Source organism: Camelus ferus, chromosome 13 (genome assembly GCF_009834535.1).
Source record: "Camelus ferus isolate YT-003-E chromosome 13, BCGSAC_Cfer_1.0, whole genome shotgun sequence".
Classification (NCBI taxonomy): Eukaryota; Metazoa; Chordata; class Mammalia; order Artiodactyla; family Camelidae; genus Camelus; species Camelus ferus.
In genome coordinates this window covers 6,133,188-6,152,619 of record NC_045708.1, presented here as the reverse complement: position 1 = coordinate 6,152,619, position 19,432 = coordinate 6,133,188, and the positions used below count along the sequence as shown (strand labels likewise).

The 19,432-nt window shown below is 56.6% G+C and overlaps 1 protein-coding gene across 2 annotated transcripts in view; it reads right to left on the bottom strand.

Annotated features, from left to right (window-relative positions):
* Nucleotides 1-7,674: 7,674 nt before the first annotated feature.
* Nucleotides 7,675-19,432, bottom strand: part of H6PD (hexose-6-phosphate dehydrogenase/glucose 1-dehydrogenase) — a 29,392-nt gene continuing 17,634 nt past the window's right edge. For both annotated transcript variants that reach the window (XM_032495131.1, XM_032495130.1), the window contains exons 4-5: nucleotides 16,127-16,396; nucleotides 7,675-14,891 (exon numbers count right to left, since the gene is read on the bottom strand). In XM_032495131.1, coding sequence (XP_032351022.1) covers nucleotides 13,528-14,891; nucleotides 16,127-16,396 — 1,634 coding nt within the window. In that variant the 3' untranslated portion in view covers nucleotides 7,675-13,527. The remainder of the gene's footprint in view (nucleotides 14,892-16,126; nucleotides 16,397-19,432) is intronic.

The window sequence follows — 19,432 nt, the reverse complement described above, 5'->3', positions numbered from 1 at the left end:
TTTCTTCTTGTAGCATTTTGATATTTTGAAAACTATCTACATGCATTATTTTGATTAAAATAGAAATCAAATCCCCCCAGAAAGGAACCTCAAACAGTACAAAAAGGATTCCCAGTTCCCTCCCCCAAGACAACCCTCTGGCTAGCTTCCTGTGTGTCATCCAGACCTGTCTGTGCTCTAACCTGGGGGCGAATGCCACACATGGCTCTCCCTTTGCTTCTCTCTCAGGACGGTCCAATCTGGGCACGGGCGTCTCTCCCTAATATTCCACTGTGGCTTGGAATCAAGACAGGTGTCCCGGCTGCAGAGGCGCTGGGAGAGCTCTTCCCCTTGTGTCCAAGATGGAGGAGCAGGGCCATGAGGCAGCACTCAGAGCCCCGGGGGCAGAGCTCTTGCCAGGTGGCCCTGAGCATCAGAGCCTCTCTGCCCGCTTCTCATTTTATGAGTCGTCTGGTTATCTTTCTCCTCTGATTTCAAGGTGCCACAGAGACACTCAGTGCCCCTCTGGACAGATAATGCTCTGGGAAATTGGGTCTGCCAAATGCCATTCAGGCCCTCCCACTCAGCCCCAGGAACCCGCCCTCATGAGTGGGTGAGCCCCTCCCTGTCCTCACCCTGTCCTTGCTTTGTCCCCCTGGGAGCCAAGCTGCTTAGTGTTGTTGGGGAGGCTACGTCTGGGTGAGGTCCCCAGGGTGCCCACTCACAACCCAGAAGGAGGACTGGGGTGGAGTGAGTTGAATTTCCTTTCTATTTAAAGAAAAAACCCAAGTCAATATTTTTAGGTGCCAGCTAAGAAGTGGCTTCCTCTGCACAGGGTCTTCGTCTGGCGTGCAGCGGGCTGGTGACTGACCCAGCCCGCAGAGTGAGGATGGGGAAGGAGGAGGAGGAGAGAGTGGGGAAGGCGGTGGTTGGGGGGGGGAGCTTCTGTCTCCCTGGGCTGGTTCAGGACAGATGCTGACATCTGGTTTTAAATGAGGGATCTGTTTTTTTCCTACTCAGCCAGTGGGTTTGCCTGGAGTTCCACAAGGAACTTCCAGGAAATTGGTGGCAATTTGAACCCAGGTTCCGTCTGGCCTCTGGATTTCATTCTGATACCAGACCACCCAGGCGGCTGGCACGTACCAGGAATGGGCTGAACTCTGTCTGGAAGCCGCATTTGGGAGACAGTCTGCGGCGGATGCCAAAAGCCAGGCCATCTGCGGGACTGTCAGCCCGTGTCTCTCCGTGCCCTCTGGGCCAGTTACAAGGAGGTGCTCTGCTGCCTCCATAGCTTGTGCACTTGTGGAAGTGCCCTCTGCCTCCCAGTGCTGCTGGCGAGCACACAGGGACTGCAGCCAAGGCCCGAGGGGAAGCTCAGTCCCCCTTTAGGGGGTTCCGGGCTCTGGGTGCTGCCAGGGATGGGGAGCTGAGGCCTGGGGGTGTGGGCAAGGCAAGTGCAGAGGGGAGGGCTGGGCGGGCCCCTCCTGGACCCGGCTGCTGGACAGACAGCTTTGCTGGTAAACCTGCCTCCACAGCCACGATTCTGACAGTTAAGGGAGCGCTCGGAGAAGGCCCTGCGCTTTCCAGGGGCTTCCAGGTCACAAGCAGTAGTAGGTCCCCTGGACCCTGGGGAGGCCTTGGGGGTTACATCCCACCAGGGCTGCCAGAGCCTGAGAAGAGAATCAAGCTTCAAGTCTGGCAGCCCCAACGCCCGTGACGTGTGGATGGTGAGACCGAGGCCCAGAGACGGGAAGGGGCTGACCCTGCATCCTGCAGGGCCTCCCCTCTTGTTGGCTCCCGGCAGAAGCCTCCCTTCTTGGAGAGAGGCCTGTGATGCCCCCCTGGGGTGGGTAGGCGCCTCCGCCAGGCCTCCCATGGCCCCAGCCAGGCTGCCATTGCTGGGGCCTTGTCTCTCCGCCAGTGGACGGGGAGCCCCGGTCAGGGTCCGCCCCAGTCCTGGGCCCTGCTTGTCCAACACCACGCACAGTGCGTGGCACACAGTAGGTGCTCCACAGACACTCGGGATGGGGGGCCTGTGGCATCAGTGGGAAGTGCTTCCGGAACACCAAACTGGCAGCCTCCAGCTTGTGAGGCTGCTTCCTGACCACCTCACCCACCCCGCAAGAACCCCATCTTTCCCGGAGCCCGGCTACTCCCACTGCGAGTTCTCTCAGGACGCAGGCAGCACCTGAGAGCACACTTTATATAAGACAGAGTTCCCGGCACGTGGAGGGGCCCCAGCTGTCCGATAAGCGGGCTCAGCGGGGGACACACGAACCTGTTCTCCCTGGAGACCGTGCCTCCCGGCCATGGGTCTCCCCAAACAAGGGCCACGCTGAAACCCTGGCTCTGTGCCTCCTTCCGGCAAATTGAGGCTTACCCTCCCAGCTAGCAGAGGAGGAGACCAAAGGTCACAGTGGTAAAAATGGGCCAGGATTTGAACCCAGATACTTCCACCTCCAGGGCCAAACTCCTAACCCTACAACGCACGGACTCCTCCCAGGTATCCCGGAGACGCCAAGGATCCGCATCCTTGTTCCCAGCATCCTACCAAGGGGCGGAAACTGTGCCACAGGGTAGGCGCGCACCCTCGCTGTTTGGACAGGACTCAGGCCTGAAAGGAAATCGCTCTTGGCAGGAGCCCCTCTGGAGTGGGAGCCGCCGTGTGGGCAGAGCTGGAGCGGGGACCTGGCGGAGCCAGCAAACGCTGGCCTCTCCGCTGATACAAAACACATGGCAGCACAACCTGACCAAGCGGTACTGAGGCAGCCCATAAGCACTTACTGGGCGCCCACTGTTTACCACAGAGACAAGTAGTTGGCCCTTGCCAGGCTAGTGGAGGGGGGTTCCGTCAAAAGACAAATCACAGATTGGTATGGAAGGGGGTACCCTGCCTGCTTTGTTCACGGCTGTGTCCCCAGCACTGGCCACAGTGACCTCTACTCATAGTTATTTCTGGAATGATTGCATGGATGGATGATCCCGTGGTGGGCAGTTGGGCTGACCCCATCTTGCTGACCCCTCATGCCACAGCCAGACCTGGCTGGACCTCTCCCCCGTTAGCAAACCTCTTGAAGACATCCTCACAACCCAGAAAGTGATGCTCAATGTTTCCCCCAAACCACCCTAACCCACCTCAAGCAGAGTCTCTCTGGAGTCTTGTGTTTTATATTGAAAAGGATGGAATTTCATTTTCTGCTTCAGGTTTGTTTTAGCATAAAAATCGTATTTTCCTTCAACTCTTGGGGCACAGATTTTGTCCAAGGAGCTGGGGCTTCATTTGTTCTATGGCTTCAAGTCCCCCCAACTCTGTGTAGTGAAGTTTTTGAGATGTTTGGGAGGCTGGGACTGACCCAGGATAACGTCCCTGCTCCCTGGCTGGCCTTCAAGGCCCTAGGGTCTGGTTTCTCTCACCTCTCCTGCCCACGTCTGCCACTTGGACTGTCCTCTCCAGAGTGTAGGACTGTGTGCGCTGCCCCCAATCCAATTCAGACTGCTTCAGGGCCCCACCCTCCTCTCCTGGCTGACGTCTACCCATGATTCAGGACTTGACTCGGCACCTTCTCCTCCAGGAAGCCCTCCTGGCCCCCAGGTGGGGCTTAGTGTTCTGCCGTGTCCTCCATCATGTTCTCCAGTGTTGGACTTCCAGTGGAGTGTTAGAATGATGTTCATGGCTGTCCGCTGTATAATCCTGCAGGCGACAAAAACCTAACAGAATGATGTTCACAGCTGTCCACTGTATAGTCCTGCAGGTGACAAAAACCCAATTCAAATCAGTTTAAGCTAGAAAAAGAGGTGGGATGGATTGGTTCACAAAACTGGGAGGGTGTGGGGGGAGCAAGCCTGGGGGTGGCAGTGCTGGTTGGAACCCTCTGTGCCTCTTGTCTAAGTGGCTTCTTTCTCTGGGACAGAAGACTTGGCTGCCTGTTTCCCAGGCAAACACAGACAGCTCGGAGTCACAGGAAGAACACTCTTTTCCACCAGCTCCAGGTAGAAAAATCCCAGGGAAGGCGTATCTGCCCAGGTCCCAGCTTATTGCTATATACCAGCTAGGCTGATTTGAGGAGAGCTGCAAAGGGGGCTCTTTGCAGAGGCCTGGGCCCATTAGGGAAACCGGGGCTGGTGAGGGGGTGGGGTGTACAAGTACCGGAGCCCCAAGGGAGAGAGACACATCGGGAGGCCATCTGCACAAGCACTGTGACCTTTCGTCAAGGACACAGCCAGCCCAGGCGACCCCCCACAGCTGGGGTGGTAAGTCACCCTGCTCACAGCTGTCTCCTTGAAGGATCCAACTAGAGCCAGGGGGCAAAGGGCCAAGAAGCAGCCCCTGCAGGCCAGCCTCCTGGGCCCAGACTGGAGCGGAGCAGGTTGCAGAGGGGGGCAAGGAGGAGACACCTGCACGTCACCCTCTCTCTGCAGGCCTCTCTGGGGCCGGCGAGGGGCCTTGCTGCCCTCCTCATGGAGAGGGGGAGGGAGGACAGGGTGCTGGGAAGGCGAAAGCCACAGTCGAGACCCCCACTCAATACACCAGGTCCCTGGAGTCAGGGCCCGTGATGGGTCTCCTCTCTCCAGGGCTCAACATGGATAAACACATATTCAAGTAGACAAATGAGGCTGTCGCAAAGCCTGGTGCACAGGGGCTGCTGGGCCCAGGGGTGTCTAGCCACCTCAGGACAGTGAGCAAGGCCCGGGTCCCCCCAGGGCACAGGCTGCAGGGACAGCTAGAGGACGCACTTTGGGCTCCTTCCCTGCTGCCCTCACGTCACACAGTGTCTCCAGGTTGCGGCCGCCAGGCAGGTCCGGTGTTCTGAAGGTCGGGCCTAGGAGGCGGCCCAGAAGAGCTGCCTCCCTGCTGGGCTGGGATGAGCAGATGGAGGGGAGCTGCTGAGTGGGTTCTGGGGGCCACAGCGGGGAGGACAGGAGAGCCTGGCGCCTGCGGAGGGGAGAAGGGATTGGCCCCACGTGTCCATTTTTAGGAAATACAGAGCCTATTTGTGGAAGAGTTTCCCAGGTGGCCATCCCAGGGTTGGGGGCAGAGGGCAGACGGCATAGACACAACCCTTGGAATCGAGGCTGCAGAGGGACCTTGGTCCCAAACTGCCTCCGGGTCACCTGAGGTCCAGCCCAGGGACCTTCCCTCCTCAGGTGACCAGCGTGCAGCCCCTGGAGCCGCTCACAGCCTGTCTGCTGGGCTTGACCAGCTTGGGAAGTCGTTCAACTTCAAGTGACGGGCGACTGCAGTTCTGTGGTTGCTGGTCCTCTACACTGCCTTTCAGGATTTTGTGAAAACCTTCCATGGCAGCACATGAAGTCATAATATTTGCAAGGAATCAAACCACGGCTAAGACTGGAGAGGCTGTGGTGGCCCTGGAATTTTTGAGGCACTGGGAGTAATTTTAGCCTTTGCTGGGGGGGAGCCAAATAAAGCACTACGATCGTGTTTATCTTCAGAGCACAAGGCCACTCGCGCTCTCCCTCCCGCCTCGCTCTCTGACTTTGCTCCCGAACACGGGTGGGCGTTGGAGCCGATGGCCTGCAAAACTGGTTGTAAACATGGCCCTGGGCTTGGGTTTCCTGGGGATGACATGCTTCTAAAATAGCTTTGTGATTAGAAAAACTTTCGGTTGGATGTTCCCTTCTCCGGAACACGGAATAACAACTGCTAAAATTGTTATTTCTGTTAACTAGATGGCCCTGATTTCTAAGGACCGAGACACACAGAGTGAGAAGTTTGAAACTCTCCAACGTGCATTCAGCCAAAGTAGTGGGTCCATGTGGATCTGGGCACAGCTTGTTCTCCTTCTGAGAGCGACCCACCTGATTATCTGGACACCCCGGGGATGGACAAATGCCCCATCCGGCGATCAGTTCAGAAACGGGAGCTACCCGAATTCCCATGAAGAGGGGCTTTGGGGTGGGATCCGATTAGAAAGGGGAGCTTGGCACTCGCCTTGAGGCTGCATGAACTGTGTAGTGCTTCACAAAGACTGAAAAACATTCAAGAATTTGGGGGGTGCTGATGGGGAAGAAGGGGAGGGAGGGGTTTCTAGGCACCACCTGGTGCTGTCACCATGCTGGGCCCAACAAAGTCCTCCCCAGGGTGTCCCCTGCAGAGCTGTGAACCAAGGCCCTCTCTCCCTGGAGCATCCCGGCCATCCAGACACTGTAAGCTGCTGGCAACCACGTTCCATCACAGGAAAAGCCACGTGCATGAGACAGGAACAACGTCAGCGTGCACAGCAGGGTCGCCAGATTAAACACAGGACATTCAGGTAAATTTGCATTTCTGACAAACAACAAATTATGTTTTAGTCTGTCCCAAATGTTGCCTGGGACACTCTTCTACTAAAATTGCAACTGTTGCTTACCTTAAACTCAGACTCTCCTGTGCATCCTGTAGATTTATTGGCTAAATCTTGCAACCCTGATGAGACGGGCGTCTAACTCAGCTTCCTGGCGACTCTGGCTGACCTCCCCGCATCCAGCCGTGCCGAAGCCGCTCCCACCCTGGGCCTTCCCAGGAGAGGAGCCAGGCACTTCTTTCAGATCTAGTTTCAGCTGAGTTTCTGTCACTTGCAACCAAAGGAATCCAGGTTAAAATTACAAGTGTTGGACACAATTCAGGAACAAAGTCACATGTGGCTGGGGATCCAGGGGCTTAGAAACCCGAAGTGTAGAACCAGGGGCTGAAGAACTCTTGAGAAGGAGGATTTCTGGTCTGCAGCCTCTTCTCGCTCAGCCTTCAGGTGCCGTGACCCCACACAGCCTGTGACCTTGCAGATCCGGGGTTCCCTCCTGTCTCCCCAGACCCAGAGCTTTCCAGTCTCTTCCTGCCTTCAGATTCTCCCCTCCTAGGCCATTGGGTATTATTCTGGTTGTAATTATTATCATATTGGGGTTTGTTTCCTGATTACAAAGCAATTCATATTCACTGGGTCATTTTAAACCTCACATTTCCATGATTTTAAAAGAATAGAAAAGTTTTTTGCTTTTCTAAATACCCTTGGTTGCAGCATGATCTTCCAACAGATGAAAGCTAGAAATAACCTAAATGTCCAGCAACAGAGGGCAGGACACGGTCACGGGAGGGAGGCCGCCTTGGGAGGCCTCCAGACCTGCTTGGGTCCTGCACAATGCTGACAACAACAAACAAATCTCTGTACCCCCAGTGGTCCCACAATTTTATTTGACTCCCCCCAAACTCTACGTTCCTGAGGTATAGGGCACAGGTTGCAGGCAGAGGATATGAGAGAAGACAAGCATCAGGCTCTGCTGCTTTCAAAGATGCCCCCTCCCCAGGATGCCCTCTCCCCGATGCCCCCTCCCCAAGATGCCTTCTCCCCAAGATGCTCCCTCCTCAAAATGCCTTCTCCCCAAGATGCCCCCTCCCTGATGCCCCCTCCCCAAGATGCTTCCTCCCTAAGATGCTTGGACACCACGGTTAACTCCCTCTGGGGTGATGCCCTGTCCCATCCATTGGGCTGCCAGGAAGGTGTAGGGTGGGGACAGCTTTCCCCAGACTGCTTGGGAATCTATGAAATCCAGTCACTGTACCCACCACTGCCTCTGCCAGGAGCCCAGGGACCTTCAAGCAAACGGAAAGCAGCTGATTGCTCAGACGTCCCTCCGTCCCTCCCTCCAAGCACAGACAGCCATCACACTGTCTGTCTCCCAGAGAAAGAATGAAAACATGAATTTTGGCAAAACAATTTTATTGTTTTAAAAATAAATGTTACATTTCACATACAAAAAGACATTTTAAAAAACTCTGTTCTGAATATGTCTCATAATTAGAGGCATCGTTTTAAGTGTCCAGCATTTCCACAAAAACCGCGGGCAGTTTCTGCAAAGAAAGCATGGTGCGTTCTTGCCCTTGGCAGAGGGGCGGTTTCATGCTCACTGTCTCCTCGCCACATGAGGGAACAGACGGTCCTCTGAGAAAGAGTCTTCCTGTCTCTCTTCTGCTCTCTTGACAGAAATCCAGTGCCAAGTTTCCCAGCGCGGGACAAGGCGCAGGGACGTGAGCCAGACTACAACACGTCCTGCGTTCAGGGCCCACACCCCCTATCTAGGTCTCTTGCTAGTGAGCACGGTACCAAAGTGGCTTCCCAGCTGGAAGCAAGGCCTTCGCTCAGGCCTGGGCAGCAACAGCTCCTGGGCCCAGCAGAGGCCCCGCTCCTGTCTGCCCTCACCCCGTTCTCCCAAGTGAAGGACCAGGAGGCGCGGACCGCACAGGTCGCATCTCGGAGAAGGGGAGACAAACTGGGCCCATGATCACCAGCTACTCCAGGGTCCTTCCTTCTGGACTTAAGTACCTCAGACCGTTTAATAACCGACACGTCTAGACACCTGTGGGGTACAGAATAGGAGCCAAGCTAGCAGACACATAGTTCTATTTACACTTCTGCTTTCAAAGCTAATACTAGCCATTCAAATCTACTCCATGCGGCTTTCAGCAAGTGAAAATGTGTTTACCCCTGCCCACATGAGAGGGACAGGAAAGATGCAGACTTCCTTTAGAACACCTGAGAGCAAGGCAAGAGTTTTAAACAAAGACCATCCTGGAATCAAAGAACAGAAGACGCATAATTAATCCAATCCCCGTCCTTTCCCATCTTTGGGTCACACACAGACATGGCCCCAGGGGCCTGCTTTGCAAACAGGCTGGAGAGATCGTTTCCCCAACTTGTAACAATTTCAGAAGTGCCTCCTCAAATCTGCTGCTGCGTCCCCCTCGCGCTGACGGCATCAGTACGCCTGCACCTTGCTCCGTAACGAGCCGAGGGATCTTCAGAGCTTCTCACTCTGGCCTCACCTTGAGCTGCTGACTGCCGGGGGCCGCGAGCACCCCTATGGAGAAGGGCCCTGGACGTTCTTGGAGGACATCTGTGATCACAACTCGTCCAAGAAGACACGTGATTTGGGCTCCCGCTGGCTTCCTCTGGCGAAGACACGCTGAGTAAGGATGGCTGATCCACACGGGAGGCAGCGTCCTGCTCCAGAGCAGGAAGGGCAGGAAGCGGGGTTTTCATCGCCTGTGGAGACTACATAGTATGCAGCAAAGGGCCACAGAGAACATGCTGGTGCCCCACCTAATCCTCCAAGTGGGCAACGGAAGATGGCAGGCTGACGCCTGGGCGGCCCCTGGATGGTCAGCGGGAGGGGAGGAGGGCAGGCAAGGTTATTAGAGGAGCGACCCACAGCTGCAGCTGAGATGCGCAGAGCCTCCGAGTGGGGTGGCCCCAGCGGGGCCGTGCTTACCGCGCGGTCCATCCAGATGTCCTCCTGGGCTCAGACTAGCTGCCAGACATGAATGAGGCTGGAGGAACTATCCTCTTCCTCCTGGAAATCTCACCTGGACCAAGCAAGCAGCTCAAGGGCCGCCTGCACAGCTGTAGCCTCAAGGTCTGCGGTGCCCAGAGCAGACGGCCGAGGGGAGAGGACACCGCGCAGATGGGCTTCAACTCAGCAGGTGGCTGGGGGGGGGGGGGCTGGGGACCGGCCCCTAGTGGGCCACTCGAGTGGCAAGGCCACCCACCTCAGGTCTATCTTTTGGGTGGCAGGCAGGTGCCAATCGTGTTGGCTGCCACCATGGCCACCTCACCCTCATGTCATGATGGTCTTTCCTGTGACCTGTTCAATCTCTGACATAGACATGCTGCCTGGCAGCTAGTCTAACCAGCAGACTAAGGTCCGCAGGGCCCCGTCTGCTTACAATAAAAACAGAGCTGGGGAAAGCTGGTGCAAAGGCTGTTTCTGGGAGGTTGCATGTATTTCTGTTGAAAAAAGAAGTCTGTTTCTGTAAACTAACTGGAGGAAACCATCCTTTAAAGTTCTATGGGGGTGTCTCCCTCCCTTTCTCTGTCACCCTGTCCCCTGCCCTCTGTACAAACAGGAAAGGAGGGAGCGAGGCAGCAGACCAGGGAGTCTGGGACTGTGCCTTCTGGAAGGGCTCCCTCGAGGGAGTACTTGGAACCACTGCCCACCGGCAGGGCTTGTACTGTGCCCAGAACCAGAGGCTGGAGTGGGAATGAAGCAGCGTTTGCAGAGAAACAAGCAGGGCAGAGCAACAAGACTCTCCTAACCTGTGGTTAGCAGAGACTTTGCACCCAGATGGAAATCAGAATCCAGCTTACAGCAACCTGGAAAGTCCCTCAGTTCTTTCCCTACAGCACACGGCAACAGCGCCTGGGAATAAGAGATGTGGGTTTGAAGCGGCCTCCCAAAGAAGGGGCCCTGTGCCTTTCACAGGCCCACAAGTGTGCGCGCGGGGTCCACACAGGGAAGCTGGACTCTGGGAACCGCAGCCACACCAGGCGCCCTGGGAGGCAGGTGACGGAGCAGGGTGGCTGGGGGCACATGTCTAGAATCATGAAGCTTTGGGTTCCACACCTGGCTTGAAACCACTGGCTTGCTGGCATGAGACAACTCCAAGTTTCAGTTTCAAAATCACCAGTAATTGAAGATCCCGCCACCTACTCACAGGGTTGTTGTAAAAGTTAAAGGCCACGCCGTGCAAAACGCTTAGTGCTGAGCCTAGCACGTGTCACCCCACTAAAGGACACATTGTCATCGCTCCTACAAGCCACAGGCTTCCGGTTGGGGAATCTTCACCCACTGGCTCCCCTGCCTCCTGATGGAACAGGCGAGCATCCCACCGCAGAGGCTGGAGCGGAGTCAGCTGGGACCAGCCGAGGCGTGAAGCTGCAGAGACGGATGCCTGGGTTCTGGTCCCAGCGCAGTCACAAGCCTTGTGAGCTGGGCTCGCATGCTCCCTTCCAAACCTTGGGGGCCTCGATTTATACACCAGGGTAAAGTCAGAATAGAGCTGCACTTTCCCAACTATGTATCAACTCAACTTAGAGGATTACAAGCAGCATTTTCTAAAAATGAAAAAGAGGAAAAGAGATGATATCCTGTATTCTCAGGATGAGAACTCCTTTAAAAAATTTTTGCTTGAGACCCAGATTTATTCACAAACGTGAGCACTGACTCATGATGTAAAGTGTGCTTCTTGCTGCGGATCGTGGTTCAAAAAGCTTGAAAACCACCGGCAGAGGTGGCCCTGTTCAGAGAATCTCTCCTTCCTAACACAGGGAAAGGGAGGGAAAGGGGAAAGGGGAAAGGGAGGGGGTGGAAGCAGGAACCGTGACAGTGGCTCCCAATGGACTTTTCTGGTGTGACTTTAAGAAAGCACTCGATTCCAGAAGGAAAACCTTCGCTCTTTTTGCCCCCACCCCTACCCCTACACGCGCTCGCCACAGATGACGGGTGCTCTTTGAGGCCAGGCGCTCCCCTGAGAACAGGACAGGCCAGGCTCAGGGCCGCAGTGACTCACTATTATTCAGAAACAGTGACATCAGGAGTCTGCTCGCCCGTATCCCACAGTGACACCCGGCATGTGGCGGTCCCCCTCTCCTCGTGGTGCAAACGCAGAGGAAGAAGTTCCAAAAGAACAGATTGGGGGAGTATGTGGGGGGGCAGTGCTCAGCACCAAGAGATCAGGGATGTAGAATATGGAAACACCACGGAGGAACCTGCCAGGAGGGGGATTTCCTCCTCAGTCAGATGTCCAGAAGGCAGGGATGGTGCCAGGGCGCCCCCACGTGGCCAGAGGTGGCACCCGGCCTGCAACCACGTGTCCACTCCTGCAGGCGGGCCCACCAGATGTATCCGAGCCAAAATGCTGACCCCCAGAAACAGAGGAGACTTCCTGACCCGGGCACTGCATTCTGTTCCACCACGGTGAGCTCTCTCGGCACTGAGAGAGATGTCCTGTCTGGACTGGTCGCTGGAGGCCAGGGGGAGCCGAATTTTAACACGCAGAGCCCCCCCCCCCCCCCAGATACCCATCTCCCACACACACACACATCTAGGATGACAGCAAGAATTATTTTAAATCCGTAGCCTTGAAGGAAGTGTAACAATCAAAAGTAAAGAAACAGATTCCACGATGCCCCTCCTCACCCAGGAAAGCCCTTGGTGTGACCTTGACACTTTGTATCTGCCTGATCAGATACAAAATGTGACTGTAAGACGGGGGAAGCAGTCACCCAGAAAAGCCTGTCTTGTGCTCTACTGATGGATCTTGGGGGCATGGCTACATGGGAATTTGAAATAAAAATTAAGTGCATCCTGAGAATTTTGAATTTTTTAAAAAATAATTTCAAAGATACCCCCTCTCTCCTTGGGGGTTTCAGAAAAACAGGTATTACTGGTCCATGGCTTCCCAGGAGCAGAGCACCCAACCTATTTCTTGAGAAGAAGCTCTGCTGGGTTCTCCCACGTCCTCAGCAAGGCAGTAGTGGTGAGGTGAGCGCTGGCAGGAGGGCCCAGCAGACCGGATGTCGATGCCACCGAGAGGTAGTGTGAGGAGGACGGGCTGAGAATCAGCCGAGTCCCTGAGATGGTCGTGGGCAGCCCCTGCTAACATGAGCTGCGGCCGCCCTGCCAAGGAGACCTGGCTCCTGACTGGTCAGATCAGAGCGCCTGCTGGTCTAGGGCACTTGGTGTCACACCTCTCTCCCCAAATGAGATGTCACCACCAAAGATTTAACTGGATCTTCCCAGGTAAAACAAGAGGGGACACTGAGAGCAGAAGCACTGGGAAGTCCACTGAGACACAAGGGACCCTCTCAAATCAGGGAAGCCTGGAATAGCCTGATCATCCACGTCTGGTATGTCTCAGGCGGAGGGCTGGCTAGAGATGGGAGCGCTGGGGTGGGGCAGGGGTCCTCCCTCACGAAGCTGAGGGAGCCAGCGCTTTCCCCATCAGAGAAGTTCATCTGCTGAGAAAAGGAGCTGCAAACAAGTCACAAGATTTCTGGTCCGTTTTAGCATCCTAGCATTTGCTGCTGCGTTACTGTCATCGTCTGTCCATAAATGGGGCGTCTGAGGGACAGTGTAGAAACAGAAAGGGGATGGGAAGACCTCTACAGTAGGGACAGAGGAGAAATGAACCCAAGACGCAGAGCAGGTGGGGGTGGCCATGGGGAGCACAGGGCAGCAGGCTGAATGGCGGAGGCTTGGGAAGAAGGGGATGGATGGAGGTGAGGGCCTGAAAGCTCATGGTCTTGGGGCAGCTCCCAGCACCCCCCCCACTCTGCACAGGGTGCTGTGCCCAAAGCGATGCCCGTGCTCCTGCTCCTGCTGGTCAACGCTCTGCTTTTCCCCCAAGGTCCCGGCCCACGGGAAACGTCCCAATTAACCGCAGCCCACCACACTCCCCCTCCAGTGGGGAGCTTTCAAATCGTCTTGTTTTGCACCGGTTGATGTTCACGTGTAACTGCTGCAGGTCTTTTCTTAAGGCGGACATTTCTCTCCAGACTTGGATTTGAAGCTTCTAGAGAGCAGAGATTACATTTCTTCCTTGTTTCAGTGTGTACCCACCACCACCAGACAGGGGCCGTCACAGGGACTGGGATGGGGGCCTGGCCCTGAGGCATCAGCTCCCAGAGAGCCGAGGTGTGTGGGTGGGGGGCAGGACCGAGGGAGCAGAGAGAGGACAGTGAAGGGATGCACAGGGGTGAGCGAAGGGTGAAGGCACCATCATCCCAGGAATGCTTCGTAGTCCATGTACCACACCAGCTGGCCGGAATCAGGCAGGACGCCTGAGATGGGCCACTTCCTGGGCTCGTGGCCCACGCGGCTCACCAGCACGGCGATCTCACGCTTCATCCTGCCCATGACCAGGACCGCCACCTTCCTGGCCCGGTTGATGAGGGGCAGGCTGAGGCTCATGCGCTGGTACGGCCTGAAGGGGCTCTTGGTCAGCACTACCAGCTGCTCGCCGTCCAGGCCGGTGGGCGACTGCGGGAAGAGGGAGGCCGTGTGCCCGTCGGTGCCCATGCCCAGCAGCACCAGGTCGAAGCTGCTGTTGGCCACCAGGGCGGAGATCTCCTCGGCATAGACCTGGGCGCCCCGGTCCTCCTCGGCGCAGAGCCGCTGGCGCAGGTGCACGGGCATGGGGTGGATGTTGTAGTAGGGGACCCTGACGTGCTGCAGCAGGTGCGCCTGCAGGCCCTGGAAGTTTGACTCGGGGTCCCAGAGCGGGACGCAGCGCTCGTCTGCCAGCCACAGGTGCGTGTGGGCCCAGGGGAAGCCATAGTGCCCCGTGGCCAGCTGCTGGAACAGGGCTATGGGGCTTGAGCCGCCCGACAGCGCCAGGTGGAACTTGCCAAAGCGCCGCACTGCCTGCACAGCTGTGGCCTCAATGTCGTCGGCCAGCTTGGCGATCAGCTCCTCAGGCCAGGCTGAGATCAGTGGGCTCTCTCGGTACTTGGCCCTGAGAACCTGGAAGTCACTGGGTGTCGGCCCAGAACCTGGCCCCGGCACCAGCTGCTCCAGCGGCTGCTGGGAAAAGGCTAAACTGTTGCCGCTGAACTCAAAGTCCAACAGGCGTCCGTTCTCAGCTCCTCCTGGGTAGAGGCGTGGGACCTCGTGGGCCAGGCTGTCCAGCAAGGGTGTCCAGAAGACCCAGGAGGCCAGCAAGTTCTCCGTGGTGATGAAGGAGTCCTTCCGGTGGTGGAAGATGTGAGAGATGAGGATGGAGTAGGCATCTTGCTCCCTCACGGGGCTGTAGGCGTAGTAATCAGACAGAGGGCGGCCAAAGAGGTGGAGCCCAGGCCGGCCAGCCACTTCCTGCCAGCTTGCAGATGGCAGGGAGGGTCTGAACAGGTTCCGGCTGACCAGCACGGCAGGGCTGCCCAGCTCGCCATGTCCGATGTAGAAGACGATCTGCTGAGGCAGGCACCGGCTCTGGTCTGGCACCCAGTGCTTCTCGCTCTGGACACAGCACGCCTGGTTCTTGAACAAGATCCTAACGTAGCTCACTCGCTCATCCAAGGCTTTGCCAGACATCAGGATGAAAGGAACGCCCTCCCAGCGAAGGTTGTCGATGTGAACGAGGACGCCTGAGGTGACAGGGGGACAGCGGAGGTGATGCTCCAGCACAGAGAACCCGGGACCTCCCAGCCCACTCGCCTTCCCCTCTTTTCCTTCTTGCCAGCCAGCCTCCTCCTGCCCGAGCCCCTCCTCTGGGCACACACTGCATCGGGAACACCCCTTGCCTTGCTAGCCTCACCCCCTAACTTTCACCTCTTCCATTATCTTCTCTTCCCAGTCAGTGCTCAGACGGTGGCCTCTGGGGCCACCTCAGACACCCACCTCCCTTGAGGCACCTCTTAGAGCCACAGTCTTCCAGGCAAAGGAGAACTGGGCTGAGAGGTTCCAATCTGGAGACTCTAAGGCGAGTCTCGTGGTGGAGGCAAGGTGGTGGAGATCCTGACTGTCAGTGGGGACGTCCTATGGAAAGGTGCTCCCTTCCTGTCTGTAGAGCACTCAGGACACACTGCGGCCAGGTCAGATATAGGGAGAAGGGGAGGGGACGGGGCTCTCAGCCACAGACCAGTAGGGAACTGGTGTGCAGGTGAGAAAGCTTGCAGCGGGGGCCACGGGGTAAAAGCTGGACGCTGAGCTCACTCCAGACTCAAGTTCCAGACCTGGCTTTCTCATCTACTGTCTCTGCAAGACCTTGGGCAAGTTTGGGCAACTTCACTGAGACTCATGTTCCGTCACCTCTAAATGGGGCTGATAATCATACCTGCCTGAAGCATCTGTGCATGTGAGGGTTAAATGAGATCGTGTATATGGCATGCCTGACAGCAGCTGCTGCTCTGGTTGTGGGGGTTATTATCTGCAGTCTTAGGGAGCCAGACTCCCCCAGAAAGCTCTGAGCCTGTGGAACCATCCAGAGGATGGCCCTGGGGGGCACCTGTCTGACTGGCATGGTGCTTGCCCACTGGAGGTGCCCCTGGCTGTGGTGGGCTGGTCTGCAGCCTCACTGGGGCTGGATGTAAAGTCTGCAAAGGCAGAACTTGGTCTGAACTCAGCTCCACAAGCCCTGTGGACGTGGACTGAACTGAGACCACCACAGAGGTGTCCTCTGTCCAGAGAGAGCCAGCAGGTGACCCGTTGCTTTAAGCTAGTGGAAGGCCAGAGAAGCAGGGGAACCTTTCACTTGCCACTGAGCTCCCTTGTGAAAACCCCCCTTCAAGTCCCTTCCAACCCACACCAAAGGGCATCTGGGTTTGGAGAGCGGCTTCTGCCTGGGGGGAGGGGGCAGCCCATGCCCAGCCCCGGAGCCCACCTGCGAAGGTTGGTGTCAGGCTGTGAAAGCCGTCTGGCTTCTGCAGCTCTCTGCGCACCTGCTCGCTGTACGCCTGGTACTGGCCCAGGACCGCGCTGCCCTTCTGCAGGCCCCGCAGGGCCCGGAAGGCCTGGAGCTTGTGCTGCAGCACCGCCTCCGAGCTGCTGACGTTGCGGGGCAGCTCCATGGCCACCAGCGTGAGGATCTCCGTCAGGTGGTTCTGGAGGACATCTCGGATGACCCCATACTCCTCGTAGAAGCTGGTGCGACCTGAGCGGGGGGAGCAGGGAGAGGTAGTGAGGACTGGAGGCCCACGACGCCCGCCACAACTGTGCTTCTGTCCTGGCACCCACACCCCACAGTCCAGAGAGTGACTGTGCCAGAGCACACAAGAGAAGGAAGCAGGGCGGGCGTCCTTGAGCCACCCCCCTTCAATGAGACCCGTTCTGCGGGACGGTGTCAGACCCCTGGGCCTCCCTAGGAGCCTGCGTGGGGAAGGCTCTGGTCCCCACAGACACCAGGCACCAGCCATCTGGTCCGGCTCTGCAGGGGGCTGCAGCATCACGGGAGGGCCTGCCTGCTTACTAACGTACCGCCCGGGGCGAGATACTGACTTCTGAGTCTCTGTTCTGCATCCTGTCCTTAAATGGGGCCTAACTGCCTCCCCACTACCAAGTGCACACACGTGCTGGGCAACAAACAGCTTACAGTGGTGGGGAGGGAAGATGGGAGGGAGAAAAAGTCAATAAAGACATTATAGACAGAGCCTGTGACAGAGGGTAACGGGGCAGGCCCCTGAGCCCTGAAGAGGCAGACCAGAAAAAGCCAGGCAGAGGATTCTGGTTGACGGCGCTTCAAGAGGAAAGGCCTTGAGGCAGGACGAGCTGGGCTGCAGAGTGTCCAGAAGGAGGAGCGCGAGAGGGAGCAGACAGGCGGGCAGGCGTCCGCAGCAAAGGTGCGGAGGCTGGACTCATTTCTAAGCGCAGGGGAAGCCACAGGCAGGTTTGAAGCAGGAAATGTCAAGACCACTCGTGTATTTGGAATGGATCCCCGGCCTGCTGTGGGGAGACTGGCTGCAGAAGCACAAGACCCAGGAGGAGGCTGTGTAGGTGCCCAGAGGAGAGCTGGTGGGGCCTGGACTCCAGTGGCAGTGAAGGGGCTTCAGGGAGTGGACAGTTCTCTCTGGAGCCAGAACTGACTGGACCTGCTGACAGATGCGGTAAGCACGAGCAGAAAGGGGGAACCAAAGGTAACTCCTAGAACTGGGGCCTGAGCCAAAGACAGGCAGTGGTGGGGTTTGCCGAGATGGGGAGACTGGGAGAGGGACAGTTTGATGGAGAGGAAACCAGGAGTTCTGTTTTAGGTGAGCTTAAGCTTCTGACAGACAGGTGGAGATGTCAAGGTGGCTGGGGGTGGACAGGGTTACTGAGAGGGTAAAAGAGGGCGGCGCACAGAACACTGACCACAGAGCTGGGCAGCGACGGCACGGGTGCCCCCTGCACCTGGCACAGTACTGAGGTGTTGGGCGCCCCTCCCCGTCACACCCACAAGATCCTGCAGGGCGGGGACCACGACTGTCCCTGTTCCACACGAGAGGAGGACTCAGAGGCCCAGGGTTCGGATGGGACCAGCAGAGTCAGGAGCTGGTTAACGACACACGACATCACACCCACTCCTCCAGAGCTCAGTGTGAACCCTGATCATCAGTGACTTGCCCACATACAAGTGAATGGCCTACTTAAGGCTTAGAGTTCAAATGTGCAACACCTCACATGTGCCATGGTTCATACTCTGCTAACTTGCCAAGACTCACACACAGGAAAGGCCTTCCAGACGTCGCGGCGGGGACAGCACTCACTTATCCGGTTCCACGCGCACTACCTGGATCGTGGGATCAGCCCTCACCCAGTATCTCCTGCTCGTCCTTTCAGGTCTCGGCTTCGAGGAGACCTTACTGAACTCTTGGCCTCCCCCCTGGAAAGTTCACCTAACTTGGTGCCTGCTTCTCTCTCTCTTCTCAGCTATTCCTGAAGCTCCATCAAAGCACGACTGGGCTGTCCGCTCACTGCCGCAGCCGGGGCACCGGACACAGCACTGCAGTCACGCGACAGAGCCCCGTGCGGCAGAGAAAATGCACACACGTCGCCGCAGACAGACCCCAAAGGCACCACGTCGAGCGAAAGAAACGCGACTGCTTTAAAGATAAAAATTAACTTCGAAAATAGGACATAATATGACCAGAATAAACAGAGTTTCAATACACGAAAAAGTGCAATGGGAAATTAGAAATTCAACGGATGGGTTTTATGGATTAGGAGTAGCTGGGGAAAAAAAATCAGCTATTGGAAGACAGAGCTGAAGAGGTTATCCTGAAAGCAGGGTAAAGGGGCAGACAGACTCAGCACTCAGACACGCAGAGCGTGCTTCCTCTTCTAAACTAAACGGTGATCAGAGAAACAACAAAGTGAAGTGCAGGAACAGTCTACCTAAAATTTGGAACCAAAAAGGAGAGGAACTGGGATAGGATCTAGGGAGGAACACGAGAAGACAATGAAGCTTCTTGTTAAAAACAGGCTGGCAGGCACACTGGTGTTCGTTGTATCATAGTTCCGTACGTTTCACACACATTTTGTAGGCATTCTTTTCTACCTAGTCAACACTTCATTCAAACAAACAAAAAGAAGCGACTCCTGGCTCAGACCTGCTGGGCCGTGTCCCTCAGGCCAGCTGCATGGTGAGCAGGGACCACCTGCCGTGAGTTCAGCCCGACAGGCCAGGCCTGGTGGTGGCCCAGTGCCGTGGCGGGAGAAGCGAGGCCCGCAGCTGGCTCGTGGGAAGGCACCCTCGTCCTCCGACTCTTGTCCTCAGCCAGAGCGTGAGGGTGCAGCTCTGGCCAGGGAGGCTGAAGCCTGAACGGCAGGACAGGAAGCCCAGCTGTGCCAGTCGAAGTGCCCGGAGGGCCCCCCGCGGAGAAACAGCGTCTGAGCTCCCAGCACCTGCAGGGTCCTGGCCTCAGTGAGAAGACATCAAGGAAAAGACATTAACCATGACAACGATGGAGTCCATTTACTGCTCATGGTAATGATCCGTAAGGAGGTCCTACTATTACCCTGTTTTAAAATGTTAGGGAACTGAGGTTCAGAGAAGTTAGGCGACTTGCCCAAGGACACACAGCTGGTAAAGGGGTAAATGTGAGATTTGAACCCAGGCAATTGGCCCCAAAGCCTGCACTTCTTATACCAACACAGCTCCCTTTTAACTTCCTCGCACTCCCATCTAAGCAACCGCACAGCAAACATTCTACCC